The sequence below is a fragment of the Suncus etruscus genome, chromosome 5, assembly GCF_024139225.1.
Source record: "Suncus etruscus isolate mSunEtr1 chromosome 5, mSunEtr1.pri.cur, whole genome shotgun sequence".
NCBI lineage: Eukaryota > Metazoa > Chordata > Mammalia > Eulipotyphla > Soricidae > Suncus > Suncus etruscus.
The window spans coordinates 2,482,043-2,497,764 of NC_064852.1; the positions used below are offsets into that span (position 1 = coordinate 2,482,043).

At 43.6% G+C, this 15,722-nt stretch overlaps 1 protein-coding gene across 2 annotated transcripts in view; it reads right to left on the minus strand.

The window, feature by feature from the left end:
- Positions 1–15,722, minus strand: part of LOC126008810 (protein CutA homolog) — a 484,819-nt gene that overhangs the window by 461,310 nt on the left and 7,787 nt on the right. Inside the window, exons 3-6 of one of the 2 annotated variants that reach the window (XM_049773083.1) lie at positions 10,247–10,306; positions 8,292–8,337; positions 7,788–7,837; positions 3,833–3,938 (exon numbers count right to left, since the gene is read on the minus strand). In XM_049773083.1, the coding sequence (XP_049629040.1) occupies positions 3,836–3,938; positions 7,788–7,837; positions 8,292–8,337; positions 10,247–10,306 (259 nt within the window). In that variant the 3' untranslated portion in view covers positions 3,833–3,835. Of the gene's footprint in view, positions 1–3,597; positions 3,939–7,787; positions 7,838–8,291; positions 8,338–10,246; positions 10,307–15,722 lie in introns of those variants that run through there. The other variant, XM_049773084.1, reaches the window with a different exon arrangement.

Here is a 15,722-nt window from a genome sequence, read left to right on the forward strand (position 1 = left end):
CCCTTGCACGCTCGAGGGTTAGGACGCCATTGGCTAAACCTCAGATCTGTTTCCTCTATTGCCCACCGCCAAAACTGACACACCACCAACCAGTATACACTCATTCACACATAAGCTCTTCTGCCTTGTCCTTTCCTCGTCCAGAGTGGTCCCCACACCCACACACTCACCTCACATTCCCTCCAGGGCCACTCCTGCTCTGCCTTGTGCTGCCACTGTGAAAACTCCCAACACTTTCCCCTTCCTTACAGCCCACAGGCCAGCTTGGACCCTGTCGTCAAGAATAGGCCCTCTTCTTTCTTACCCTTTACCCTGTCCTTAAGTTGACCATTTTTGCAACAGTCATTTTCTTATTCTACCCCTCTTAAGGGAAACTCTGCTCCTTGGGAGTAGGTGGAGAATCTCTAGGACTGACTGATCCTCCTGCTTGTACCACCTGAAAGGAAACCAAAAATGGGAGGGGAGAGGATGCCCTCGTTTGTGCTGCTTCCAGAGATGAAGTGATGTTAGAAGCTGCTTCAGTTGGTTGGAACGTGACAAGAAGTGCCTTAGCAGCAGGGGCTGGGAGATTGTCGCCGTTGGGGACCAGCCTTGCCAGCACTGTTGTGACCTCTATTTGGCTAGCTGCACAGGCTGCCAGCGGAGTCATCCCTATAGAAGGGGGTGCCAGCAGGGCTTCTGGCCTGAGGAGCTGGTTTTCCCGTGACTAGATGGTTCCCCCTCCACACCTATAAGCATGTGGGGTCTCTGGGAGAATTCAGATGCCTCTGACTTAATTTTCCTCAGTGCCTTTCAAACAGGACCTGACCTGGTCACAGCCTGCCTGTTCCCTCTAATTCCCTGGCAGGGACAAGCTGGGACACCTCCATGTCAGCCCCCAGCTGGGATGAGTTGAAAGGGAACTGAGAAGCCAGCGCCCAGCCTGACAGTGGGGTCCCATTGATGTCTTCTGGCCTGGCTACTGAGGTGAATCTGCCTGAGCTTAAGGCCCTCAGAGGGTCTCTGCTTGAGGAGGAAGCCTAAGGCCTAGCAAGGTCACCCCGACTTTGCACCCTGACATTTCATTCATACCAGTTACTAGCTATCTGACTGCCAACTGACCTTCCTTGTAACCATGTGCACCTTCAAAAAGATTGATGGGTTTGATGTGCTGCTTTTAATAACATTTGTTATATTAAAGTTATAATTAATGTGTCTCTGCCTATCTTCTTCACAGTCGGCTATTGGGTAGCCAAAGGAATTGGTTCTGGTATCTTGCCTCGTTCTTCTGGGGGCTTAGGACAAATGGCTACACCTGCCACTGCCTGCCACCTTCAGCAATATCCTCATTTTGGTTGGAGCGACAGCATAGCAGTAGGGCTTTTGCCTTGCACACGGTTAACCCAGGTCCGATCCCTGGCATCCCACGTGTCCCCCAGGACTAGGTATGTGGTAGGGCATTCACATGGATTCAACTCAGCACAGCCCAGGTTAGGGCTCCACTGATCCCCAAACACCTTGGAGTATCACTTCCACAATAATGAAAAAGTTCCAGGCAAAATTAAAAAGGGTTTTGAGACACAAACCAAGAAATTGTTTATCTTAAAAGCAATAGGGGCAATACTGTTCTGTGGCTCCAAACCTGGGGTGATCATTGTTTTAGGTAAAATAACAAGTACATTTTAGTAGGACTTATGCTAAACAAGATTTTTTCTCTTTGTGTTTTGGTTTTGAATTACTTCTGGCTCTGTGCTCAGAAATCACTCCTGGCAGGCTTGGGATACCTGGCATATTGGGACACCTGCATTCAAACCACCATCCATCCTAGTTGGCCACATGTCAGACAAATGCCCTACTGCTGTGCTATCTCTGGCCCCAAGAGTTTCTTATGTATCAGAAACCAAGTTTCTTAACCCCAAAAGATAACATCACTATTTCTATTCTCTTTGTTCCAACTGATGATCAGACAGATATCCTCTAGATGGGAAGATCTTCAAAGAAGGGCCCATGGAGAACCTACACTGGTAGATCTAGTGTAATTAAGATCTGAGAAGTATAGCAAGTGTCAAAACGATAGCCTGACACTAGCCTCCTCCCCAGACACCCTTTCCACTGAAATAAAGACCAAGGGGACCACCACAGATGTCTGGAGCCCGCCAAACTGCCCACTTCTCCCTCATGTGGAGTCCCCTGTGATATTCATGGGGTGAGGGAAAATAGGTCAAGTTTCTGTTCCCACTATACGGGACCTGCCTTCTCTCCCTCTTCCAATTGAGAATCATGGAGGAGAAATACAAGAACAGACATGGTCACTGGTTTGTGAACTTTTTAGACAACTTTTTTTTTTTTTTTTTTTTTTTTTTTTTGGTTTTTGGGCCACACCCGGTAACGCTCAGGGGTTACTCCTGGCTATGTGCTCAGAAGTCGCTCCTGGCTTGGGGGACCATATGGGACGCCGGGGGATCGAACCGCGGTCCGTCTCCTAGGCTAGCGCAGGTAAGGCAGGCACCTTACCTCCAGCGCCACCGCCCGGCCCCATTTAGACAACTTTTAAGAACACAAAAAACATTTAAGAACTTTTAAGAGGGGCCGGGAAGGTGGTGCTAGAGGTAAGGTGTCTGCCTTGCAAGCGCTAGCGTAGGACGGACCGCGGTTCGATCCCCCGGCGTCCCATATGGTCCCCCCAAGCCAGGGGCGATTTCTGAGTGCATAGCCAGGAGTAACCCCTGAGCGTCAAACGGGTGTGACCCAAAAACAAAAAAAAAAAAACTTTTAAGAACACAAAACTTGGGGCCGGAGAGATAGCATGGAGGTAAGGCGTTTGCCTTTCATGCAGGAGGTCATCGGTTCGAATCCCGGCGCCCCATATGGTCCCCTGTGCCTGCCAGGAGCAATTTCTGAGCCTGGAGCCAGGAATAACCCCTGAGCACTGCCAGGTGTGACCCAAAAACAAAAACAAAAAAAAAAAAAAAAAAAGAACACAAAACTTTTAAGGACACAAAAATGTAGCAAGGAACAGCATACCAGTGTGAGTGTAGTTGGGGCGTGTCATATTTTTCCCATCCAAGCAGTTCCAAGGGGTCTTCTGTCAACCTAAACCTCAGTGGTACAGAGAATATTTGTTCAAGAAATTTTCAAGAAACAGTGAACCTGAAAATCAGTCTTCTAGCAGTTCCCCAGGGTTCTTCTTCAGAAAGCTGATTCAATGCCAGTGAAAAGGCTGTTATGGTGGCACAAAGTCTGTTTCCACCAAGCAAAGTACTAAAACCTAACATCTCTCAATTTCAGGGCAAAGAAGAGTCAGGACTTAACTCCCAACCCCTGAGATTCTGTCTAAGCCCCAACATTCCCCTCATCCTTCTCACATTCATGGGGTCTATTCTCAGTCTTAATTTCTGAGGATTCGACCTAGCTAGGAAAATATCCATTTGTCACTGAAATTCCACCATCAGTAGTTAATCCTTGCTAGTTCCCCTAGAAGACAACATTGATAAAACCCATTCCTCCACATTATAAGCAGGAAGAAAGTTTCATAATAGGCACCTGAGGTAAGTCCAGTAATTCCAGGAAAAAAGTGACAATCCCCATCCTCACTGCCACCTTCTCTTGATGGCTACGTACATCTCAGGCCACCATTAAACATGAAGCAGAGACCACCAGTTCCACAGGGTTCTTGATTAGCTCAAACGGCTCCATCTCCTCTTTGAGCATAAGAAAGCTTGAATCTTCAGCCTCTGCAAGTTATATAGCTCCTCTGTACTGCAAAGGCACAAAACTCAGAGATGTGAGGAAGCCGAAAGAACCTCTCCATCCCTGGAGTGCAGCTGATTAAGACTGGAGGCATCCTACGGGAATGTCAGTTCTTTGCTATGCCTTCCTCCAGCCACTTAAAATAGTGCTGGTCTCCTTTGTCCATGGTCAGGCTGAAGATCTCTGGGATTTCAAAAGGATGCATCAACCTTTGGAAAGAACACAGGGTCTTTCTTAGGAGTCAATAAGAGTGACTTAAGAGTGACAAACAATGCATGCAATGATGACTGAGGCCTTCTTTACTCTGCTGTGGTCACCTGTCCAGCCTTATAACCGACTGACTACTCCTGAGCCTGTATTTCCACCAGCCAATTGCAGAGATAGACCTAGATAGCTCTTGGTTTAAGTTTGCCTCTTAATATCTATAGAACTATGAACAACCACTGCATTTCTCTGAAGGCCTTTCATAAAAAGGATAAAATTGCATCTATCTGACTAGGTTGATAATGATTAAAGGAGATAAGGTATATAAAACATGTCTCTTTAGAACTATGCAATATGCCTAATGGTGTCCTTCCTCCAAACAACTCCCTTCCTCCAGGAACTCTAAATTCTCTCTACCTAGAAAGATCTACCTGCTCCTATTACTGACCAATCAAAAGCCACGGTGTACCTCAAGGCCTAACTCAATCACTGAATTTCTCTAAGGAATTTTCCTTCCAAACTCATAAAGGAGCTTCTCTCTTCGCCTCTCTTTCTTTCACCAGGCATTCAGCATACCATAGAAGTCACCATCATTTTTTCTATGCTGCTGAGGAAAGAAATACGAAGCCTTGGGCTTAATTTGCCATCAGTCTGAAGTGGGTGGCAACCCTCTTCTTCCTTTGGGATGAGTAACAGTACTGTAAAGTACTTATGCTCAGTGAATCATGTGTGTATAAGGTGTTTTGATGTGTGGAATTGGAAGGTCTTTTGTAGTTGGTATCTTGGGGTCTCACATGGAAGTATGACTTACTCCTGGCAAGGTTCAAGGTATCATATGGGGTGCTGGGGACTGAACCCAGATTAGCAAGCATCCTACCCTATGAACTATCTCTAGTCCCATAGATAATTTTACTTAATCTCTTCCTCTAGATAGGAATCTCAGAATGTTTTGCTTACTTCATGGGCACCTTGACCAGTGCTAAGTATTTTTATAAGCAGGTAGACAGAATTTAGGATGTTTGGGGTTGTTTTATGTTTTGTCTAGGGTTTTTTTTTGTTGTTGTTGTTGTTGTTGTTGTTTGTTTGTTTGTTTGTTTGGGTCACACCTGGGAGCACTCAGAGGTTACTCCTGGCTCTACACTCAGAAATTGCTCCTGGCAGGCTTGGGAGACCATATGGGATGTCAGGATTCAAACCACCATCCTTCTGCATGCAAGACAAACGCCTTACCTCCATGCTATCTCTCTGGCCCTTTGTCTTGTTTTTTTGTTTGTTTGTTTGTTTTGAATGGAGACTCTTCCTAGTGGTGCCCTATGGATCCTGGGGTCATTCCTGGCAATATTTGGACAACTGGACCAAGGGCCAACCTCTGTAGTACTGGAGAAGACCACAAGGACCACCTCAATGATTCTTGGAAGGCCTTGTAGTGCCAGGATCTAACCTATGTCAGGTGTATACTTTAGGTTCAAGGTTATCATAAACTTGTCTGAGTCAAAAACTAAACTGCATCCCTTTATTTTCTGGGAAAGGGCAGTATTTGGGGATTTGAGAACTATACCTGATTTTATGCAGGAGCCATTCCTGGCTTTGTACTCTGGGGACCATATGTAGTACCATAGATGCAACTGGGCCAATCACATATAAAGCAATCATTTGACCCCTGTACAATCTCTCTGGCCTCAAACTAGATTTTTTTTTTTTTTAGGAATGCCATTTTGTTGGTGGTGGTGGTTTTTGTTTTGGGGACATATACTTAGGTGCTCCTAGCCTATTCCAAATGGATCTGTGCTTAGGAGTGAGCTCGAAGTGCAAAGATGGGAGGGAGAGAACATCAGATGCGGTTCAAGGCAAGCATCTTACCCATCTATACTATCTCTCAGGGACATTTTAAACTCTTCTTGGTTAAGATCAAATTCAGAAAACACCATTTTAACACACTCACCTAAGTAACCACATTTATCATTTTTACAAACTATTTATACATGCAAATTTATTATTAGGGGTAGGTATTTCCTCAAATAGGGATAGTGAGTCCCTCAATCAAGATAATTCACATAATTTGTTACCAATTAAAAATTCCTGGGACCAGAGAGATAGCATAGCACTAGGGCATTTGCACGTGGCTGCCCAGGACAGATCTGGGTTCAATTCCCGGCATCCACTCTGGTCCCTGAGCCTTCCAGGGGTCTGATTTCTGAGTGCAGAGCTAGGAGTGACCTCTGAGTACCACCAGATGTGACTCAAAATACCAAAAACAACAATAAAACACAATTTAAAAATTCCTGTTTTCAAACAAAAACTGTTTGAAAACTTGACTTTATTACACCACACACTTAAAAGTGTCCTCAGACTTAGAGAGCACTCTTATTGAGCCAGATTTTGCAAAAAACCACCTGTAGTCTGGTAATTTTTGTTATTTTTGGATGATATGATTTATGGTAGGAGGTAACGAATCTTTTTTTTTTTTTTTTTTTTTGGTTTTTGGGTCACACCCAGCAGTGCTCAGGGGTTCCACCTGGCTCTATGCTCAGAAATCGCTCCTGACAGGCTGGGGGACCATATGGGATGCTGGGATTTGAACCACTGTCCTTTTGCATAAAAGGCAAACGCCCTACCACTGTGTTATCTCTCCAACCCCATGATTTTTATTTTAAATGAAGTGAAATATTAAAAAATGTAATATATATTACTGTATTTTTCATATCATAAGACACACTTAAAAGGTGGAGGAGGGGCGGAGAGATATCACAGCGGTAAGGCGTTTGCCTCGCGTGCAGGACGGTGGTTCGCATCCCGGCATTCCATATGGTCCCCTGAGCCTGGCGGGGGCGATTTCTGAGCATAGAGCCAGGAGTAGCCCCTGAACACTGCCGGGTATGACCCAAAAAAAAAAAAACAAAAAACAAAAAACAAAAAAAAAAGATGGAGGAAAAGTGTTACATCCCTTTTATTGCACAGACATTCCACATAGGATGAACAATCAGTTAACACACTTTCACCATCATATATAGAGCTTTCATTTAAGACTATATGATCGCTGCTGCAACTTTTTTTCTTGTTTTCCTCATCTAAAAACTATGTGCATCTTATGGTCAGGTGCATCTTATAGAGCGAAAAATACAGTACCTATTTTTTATATTTACTATATGTTAAATATAGTATATTAGTAGGGATTGGAGAGGTAGCATGGAGGTAAGGCGTTTGCCTTTCATGCAGAAGATCGGTGGTTTGAATTCTGGCATCCCATATGGTCCCCTAAGCCTGCCAGGGGCGATTTCTGAGCATAGAGCCAGGAGGAACCCCTGAGCGCTGCTCGGTGTGACCCAAAAACAAACAAACAAAAAAAATATATATAGTATATTAGTAAATTATAACTAAAGTCTGGTCTATTTCCTTAAGTGCCCTGAGGCCCTGCCAGTGTGGCCCAAAGAAATAAAAAAAAAATAGTAATGGAAGGGGAAGAGAAAGTAAGAAAGATAAATAAAGAGAGATAAAACCCACAAAGCTTCCTGGGTTCTTAAGGATTTGAAGCTGTGCTGGCATGTCTGAGGCCCTGGTTCAATTCCTGGAACCATATGAACAAACATCTACTCCTCAGCCCCCACCCCAACCCCAGCCCAATAACCTCCAAAGGCTTTTCCGTAAAGCATCTGGATGAGACCCCTGCACCCTCAGCAGCAATCAAAGTGTAAAGGGAGCCTTAAGGCAAAATCGTGCGAATAACTGGTTTAAGTGAACTCAGTCATACCTGTCACATTTTACAGGTGGAAACTAAGGGATAAGGACATAGCTAAGGCTGTTGGTGTTCAAACTCACTTAGGGCTCATTCCTTCCCCTCAGAAGAGACGCATTACCTGATGTAGCCAGACAGCAACTGGACCTTGGAAGTCTTTGTCTTTATTAACTGGAAAAAGAAAATCACTGCTGTAGGAACTCCATCTCACTTCTGTAGTTACTCAGACATCTGGCCACTGAGATGGCATTCCTCCTGGTCACCTGGCCCTACTAATAATGCATAAGGGCACAGAGGACATCTATATGGGACAAGAAACATCAGTTGATGTTTGCCTTGCACTTTCTGATCGGTTTTGTTTTGGGGGGGGCACACCTGGCAGTGCTCGAGGCTTATGCCTGGCTTTGAACTCATGAATTACTCCTAGAGACACTCAGGAGGTAGATGTGGTGCTGGGAATTGAACCCAGGTCAGCCGCTGGCAAAGCACATGCCATTACCTACCCACCCCCGCACTCTCTCTCCAGCACAATATTTGCTCATTTTTGTTTGGGTCTGTAAAAAAAAAATGACCTTGGTCTCACTCTCTCCCTTATCAAGGCTTCATCCCCCTCCTCCTCACTTACCAGCAGGATCTCAGTGTTTTCTTCTATTACTCCATTCCAAAAGTACCTGGAGAAGAGAAAGTCAAATTACAAACCTTTTATAAAAAGTCCAGTTATGATGTCAAGCCTTACTCTATTAAGTGGCATGGATTTTTGTTGTTGTTGTTGTTGTCTTTTGGGTAATACCCAGCAGCGCTAAAGAGTTACTCCTGGCTCTGTGATCAAAAATCTCTCCTGGCAGGCTTGGAGGACCATATGAAATGCCGGGAAATGAACGCAAGCCTGTCCCGAGTCAGCCACATGCAAGGCAAGCCCTACCAGTGTGCTATCTCTCTGGCCTGAAGTGACATTTCTGAGGTAGATACTAAAACAGTTCCAAGTCAGTCCAGATGGGCCAAATCTTCACAAAATCATCTATTTGGCCATGCTAATGCATTCTTCTATTATCTGCCTGTACATTCTAGCATATTCTCCTAGTGTTGCTTGCACATGGTAATGCATCCTTCTAGCATCTGCCTGTATGTACATACTAAGGCATGCTCCTAGTATCTGCCTACACATCACTGAAGGTGAGAGGCTTAAGATTGCTCAACCAGTCACACAAATCCTCAATCTCAGGACAGCCTTAGAGAAAAGTCTGTGTTTCCTGTCCTCCAAACTGAGTATCTCAGATTCTTTTTTTTTTCTGCCTTTTTTTTTTGGGGGGGGGGGGGCAAGCCTGGTAATTCTCAGGGCTTACTCTTGGCTCTGTAATCAGAAATGATTTCTACCAGATTGGGGCTCAGGGAACCATATGGGATGCTGGGAATGGAATCTAGGCAGACACATGCAAGGCAAGCCCCTACCTGCTCCAGGCCTTACTTTACTGTGTGTTTATCTTTTATTTGGATACAGCCAATGGTGTTCAGGGCATACCCCTGGCACTGCACTCAGGAATCACTCCTGGCAGAATTGGGGACCATATAAGGTACTAGGGGATAAGAGCTACATCAATACCCTGCAAGGCAAACACCCTCCTTTCACTTTTAGAGTCATATTTATTTCTCTTACTCTCTCTTCCCCTTCCATCATTTTTTTTATTTCTTTGGACCACACTGTCAGTGCCTCAAGGATCACTCCTGGCAGGCTCAAAGGACAATATGGGGTGCCAAGGATCAAATCCTGGCTGGCCAGGTGTAAGACAAATGCCCTACCTGCTATACTATTGTTCTGACCCTATCCTTTCTCTTCTTTGTAACATTTCACATCTCTTTTCCCCTTGGAAAAATGGATGAGCTACATGATAATCACAGGGACTAAGTTACAAGACAAATTCTCTGCAGCTAGTACTAGGATGTTGTAATAATCTGATCAGGAAAATGATGCAGACTCGGGGCAACTAAAGTGAAATGAAAGGTAATCAATACACAGCATCAGTTTGTCACATGGTAAACACACAAAGTTTTCCAAAGAATCCAAAAGTGATGGAAAAAATATTTTTTTAATTTCCTTAGTTGGCTTACTTAGAAATGAAATACCCAGTCTTCAATTTTCTAGGGGAAAAAAAAAACTGTTTTTTTTTTTTTTTTTTTGGTTTTTGGGTCACACCCGGCAGCACTCGGGTTCCTCCTGGCTCTGAACTCAGAAGTCACTCCTGGCTGGCTCAGGGGACCATATGGGATGCCGGGAATCGAACCAGAGTCTGCCTGGTGTTGCCTGCGAGTAAGGCAAATGCCTTACCACTGTTATCACTCCAGTCCAAAAGCTAAGTCATTTAAATAAAGATTGTGCAAACAAGTCATTGTTCCTGAACACATTTCCCCTTTATCTATATAAAACCTATTTTCACTCATTGATTTTCTTTAATACAAATCCACAATGAACTATTGGTTGATGAAAAGCCTTTGCGGTATTCTGTGGCAATTCTCATGAGATCATTGTTCTTTCCATGTGCCAGACCAGCCCCAGTCTGCTTATTTGCACTGTGTAGAACTCACAATGAGGATGTCTTGGGCAGGATGTTCACAGAAGCAGCCAGCTTCTTATCCAGGATAGCCCTAAGGCAGAGAAAGTGAGAGAGAAAGAGAAAGAGAGAGTCAGAATGGCTGAGGGAAGTATCTTGGATCCTAAGAAAAGAAACAGAGAGCATTAATTCCATTGAAAATACCTGAGAACGGGGCTGGAGAGATAACATGGAGGTAAAGTGTTTGCCTTTTATGCAGAAGGATAGTGGTTCGAATCCCGGCATCCCATATGGTCCGCCAAGCCTGCCAGGAACAACTTCTGAGCATAGAGCCAGGAGTACAACCTGAGTGCTGCCAGGTGTGACCAAAAACCGAAAGGAAGGAAGGAAGGAAGGAAGGAGGGAGGGAGGGAGGGAAGGAAGGAAGGAAGGAAGGAAGGAAGGAAGGAAGGAAGGAAGGAAGGAAGGAAGGAAGGAAGGAAGGAAGGAAGGAAGGAAGGAAGGAAGGAAGGAAGGAAGGAAGGAAGGAAGGAAGGAAGGAAGGAAGGAAGGAAGGAAGGAAGGAAGGAAGGAAGAAGAAGGAAGAAGAAGAAGAAGGAAGAAAGAAAGAAAGAAAGAAAGAAAGAAAGAAAGAAAGAAAGAAAGAAAGAAAGAAAGAAAGAAAGAAAGAAAGAAAGAAAGAAAGAAAGAAAGAAAGAAAGAAAGAAAGAAAGAAAGGAAAGAAAGAAAGGAAAGAAAGGAAAGAAAGAAAGAAAGAAAGAAAGAAAGAAAGAAAGAAAGAAAGAAAGAAAGAAAGAAAGAAAGAAAGAAAGAAAGAAAGAAAGAAAGAAAGAAAGAAAGAAAGAAAGAAAGAAAGAAAGAAAGAAAGAAAGAAAGAAAGAAAGAAAGAAAGAAAGAACATGAGATCAAGGAGGAAACACCACTGTCTAAGCAAACAGAAGCAAAGATAAACAAATGGGACTATATGAAACTGAGAAGCGTTTGCACTTCCAAGAAAATGGTGAGTAGGATATGGAATGGGAGAAACTATTTACCCAATACCCATCTGATAAAGGGTTAATACCTAAGATATATAAGGTACTGGCAGGTCTTTACAAGAATAAATTCTAACCTCATCAAAAATGGGAAGAAGAAATGACAATTTTTCCTCAAAGAAAAAATACAGATGGCCAAAAGGCACATGAATAAATGGTCTATATCACTAATCATCAGAGGGATGCAAACCAAAATAAAAATAAGGTATCATCTCACACGACAGAGACTGGCATAAAGAACAAGAACAACCAGTATTGGCGTAGATGGGGAGAAAGAGACATTCACTGCTGTTGGGAATACTGTCTAGTCCAGTCTTTCTGGAAAACAATATGGAGATTCCTCAAAAAACTGGAAATTGAGCTCCCATATGATCTAGCTATACCACTCCTAGGGATATACCCGAGGAACACAAAAATAATACAAAAATGCCCTCTGTATTCCCATGTTCATTGCAGCACAATTTACCATACCCAGAATCTAGGAACAATCCAGAATCCCCACACAGATGAGTGTCTAAAGAAACCATGGTACATCTACATGATAGAATGCTATGCAGCTACTAAGGAAAATTAAGTTATGAAATTTGCACTTATATGTATGGACATGGAGATTATTAAGCTGAATGAAATGAGTCAGAGGAAAAAGATAAACATAATAATCTCATTTATCTGTGGGATATAAGAAAAATAAAAAATAGTGTGGGGAGGAAATTCAGAGATAATAGAGATAAGGATTAGGAGGACCACTCCCTGGTAAGAAGCTTGCCACAATGAATGAAGAGTGCAGTTAGAATGGAGAATGGTCTACTACAAAAGTGATTGCTGGAACTGATCACTCTGGGCAAGAACTGGGTGATCAAAGGGGATAAAGTGATATGCATGGCACTCCCCCCCTTCACTAACAGTAGTGCAAACCGCAGTGTCAAGAAAGGAGAGAAGGGGCCAGAGATATAGCACAGCGGTGTTTGCCTTGCAAGCAGCCGACCCAGGACCTAAGGTAGTTGGTTCGAGTCCCAGTGTCCCATATGGTCCCCCATGCCTGTCAGGAACTATTTCTGAGCAGATAGCCAGGAGTAACCCCTGAGAGCCACTGGGTATGGCCCAAAACCCCCTCCCAAAAAAAAAAAAAAGGAAAGAAAAGTAAGAGAGGAGAGAAAGGGGCTAGAGAGATAGCATGGAGGTAAGGCATTTGCCTTGCATGCAAAGGGACAGTGGTTCAAATCCCAGCATCCCATATAGTCCCCCATGCCTGCCAGAAGCGATTTCTGAGCATAAAGCCAGGAGTAACCCCTGAGCACTGCCAGGTGTGACCCCCCTCTCAAAAAAAAAAAAAAAAGGAGAGAAAGAAAGAAACAAAGAAAAATAGAAAGAAAATAGAAAGAGAAAAATAGAAAGAATAGAAAAAGAGAAAGAGAAAGAGAGTGAAGTAAATTGCCAGCCCAGAAACAGGTGAAAAGTGGATAGAAGGGAAGTGGGTATCAGGGAAGATGAGAGGGAAACTGGGAACATTGGTGGCGGAAAATTCGCATTGGTGAAGGTTGTTGTATATTGTATGACTATAACTCATTTATGAACATTATCTGTGAAAAAAACTATATTATGAACAACCTTATAACCATGGTGTTTAAAAAATTTAATGACAGTTTTGTGAAAAAACATTAGTTATGCTACTTTGTAATAAAAATAAAGGAACATTGGAGCTGGAGAGATAGCATGGAGGTAAGGCATTTGCCTTGCATGCAGAAGGACAATGGTTTAAATCCCGGCATCCCATATGGTCCCCCTAGCCTGCCAGGGGCAATTTCTGAGCCTAGAGCCAGGAGTAACCCCTGAGTGCTGCCAGGTGGGACCCAAAAAATCAAAACAAAAAATAAATAAATAAAGGAACATTGTTAGTAGAAAACAATTTTAAGACATGACATTAAAAAAATATGAAAACAACAAAAACAATAAAGCAGAAAAAGACTTGGATTCTACTCTCAGTCTTGCAAAAGGTGGTAGAGTGGCCAGTTAGATGCAAATTATTTCCTTCACTGTGGGAATAACTGTTTAAGCACCTCTCTGGGGAAGGCATAAGCACCCCCTTTTTAGTCCTGGTTCACCTTCTCCACTAAAGGGTTTGCTGAATCAGTGATTTCCAACCCTTTTCACCTTTTATTATGCCCCTTACTCCTGTATTATTATTTAAAGTAGGTAGAGACATCATATCCTGAGTTTGTCTTTGGCAAAAATAGAATTGTTCACCCTTTATTTATTTATTTATTTATTTTGTAGTTTGTTTAGTTTAGTTATTTGGGGGGGGGGAGCCAAAACTGGCCATGGTCAGGGCTTCTTCCTGGTTCTGCACTCAGGTACATTTCTAGAGGGCTTGGGGGGACTACATGGGATGCCGGGTATTGAACCCTGGTCTTTAAGGGCTCTGCCTGCTATACTGTCATCTCACTTTTCAGATTTATGAAGGTTTCAACCCTGGCCCTCAGAGCAAAATCATCTTTTTAGGGCTATGAAATTTTATTTTATGTTTAAGTTTTGGGTCATAGCCAGCAGCGCTCAGGGGTTACTCCTTGCCCTGTGCTCAGAAATCACTCCTGACAGGCTCGGGGGACCATGTGGGATGCTGGGGATGGATCCCAGTCTGTCCTGGGTTGGCCACATGCAAGGCAAACGCTCCACCATTGTGCTATCTCTCTGGCCCCAGGGCTATGAATTTTTATGACATACTACTGGTTGGACTTCCAACCCTGACTGTGCCTGATTTCTTATGTATCATACTGGGGAACCCAATAAAATTTTCTTGAACGAGTATAAGTACCATCAAAACAGAAGTACCAAGTCATGGATGTACAAACTGGTGCCCAAGCATCAAACCCAAAGCCCTCAGCATCATGCAGGTATGCAAGCAAATCTTACCCAGGTCTCAGGCAATCATGGCAGCCAATCTCTATTCTTTGAAGTGCCAAAAAAACCCCTGCTCCCGGATCCCTGCTTCCCTCAACTGCTGCCAAGAGAGCCGACCTACTTTGCCTTCCCTTGAGCCCTAAACTGAACAGAACTCTATTTAAGGCTCCACATTAATGCGCATTACCACCAACCTCATTCCCCTGGAAAGTTCCAGCGCTAAATAAATCCCTAACTGTAAGATGAAGCACATGGCACAAACTTGTTTAAACAACTGCTGCAAATTTTGCTCACTTACTCACCCACTGAGAAGTCATATTTTCTTGATTATGAAGGTGAATAAACAAATACAGGGAATGAATGAAACTCTAGGGGGAAAAGGGGATTCCAAGGACCAGGTTTGTGGTACGAGTAGTTGAGCACATGCCCCAGAAATGCTTGTTCCTAGTCCCCCGTGACCACCCACAATAAAAAAATAATAGAAATTTCATTGCTACATTTTAGGCCCGAGTATAGTAAATCAACCTTGAGATTTGCCACCATACGAACACTGGCAAGTGTGAGCCCTGAGTACAGAGCCAAGAATGAGACTTGAGCACTGCAGCGTGAGGCCCCCATCCAAAACAAAATCAAACAAAAAAGGCAAAACAGTCATTGATGACAGCCAAGAACAAAAGGGAGAATTGGTGGCCAGAATACTAGGGTGCCCCAGCCAGGAGAACGTCCTTCCCCACCATCCACACTCACAGAGAAGAGAGTATTTATTGCATGATGCTAATTCCTTGTATGTATTCCTATGCCACTTCTACAGAATAAATAAAAAGATGAGAGAAGTTATAACCAAGAGTCACAAGAGCACTTCTGGAGGAGCCGGAGCAGTGGCACAGCGATTGAGCATTTGCCGAGCACAAAGCTGATCTAAGATGGACCGTGGTTCCATCCCCCAGCATCCCATATCGTCCCCCAAGCCAGGAGCAATGTCTGAGCACAAAACCAGGAGTAAACCCTGAGCATCACAGCATGTAGCCAAAAACAAAAAACGTACTTCTGGAGTACCAAAAATAGACAGATTTAACAAACAAAAGAAGTTGTAGAAAAGGAGAACGAGGGGCCTGTGAGACTGTCCAGCAAATCAGGTACATGCTTTAGATCCTGAGCCCCTGAAAGCTGCCGGGATTGATCCTGAGTGTAGAATTAGGAGTTAAGCCCTGAACACCAAGAATAACCGAGAGAGAGAGAGAGAGAGAGAGAGAGAGAGAGAGAGAGAGAGAGAGAGAGAGAGGGAAAGAGAGAGAGAGTGAAAGAGAGAGAGAGAGTGAAAAAGAGAGAGAGAGAGAGAGAGAGAGAGAGAGAGAGAGAGAGAGAGAGAGAAGACAACCAGTTAACAGGACTTTTTCAAAACCCAGAATCAAAAATAACTAAGATTAAGGGTTTTTTATTTGCTTGTTTTGGTTTGGTTTAGGGTTTTATTATTTATTTATTTATTTATTTTGCCACTCCTGGTGGTGGTTCAGGGCACAAACCTGGTGGACAATGCTCTGGGGACTACATAGTACAGGAAGTAAGGCATTGCCTCGC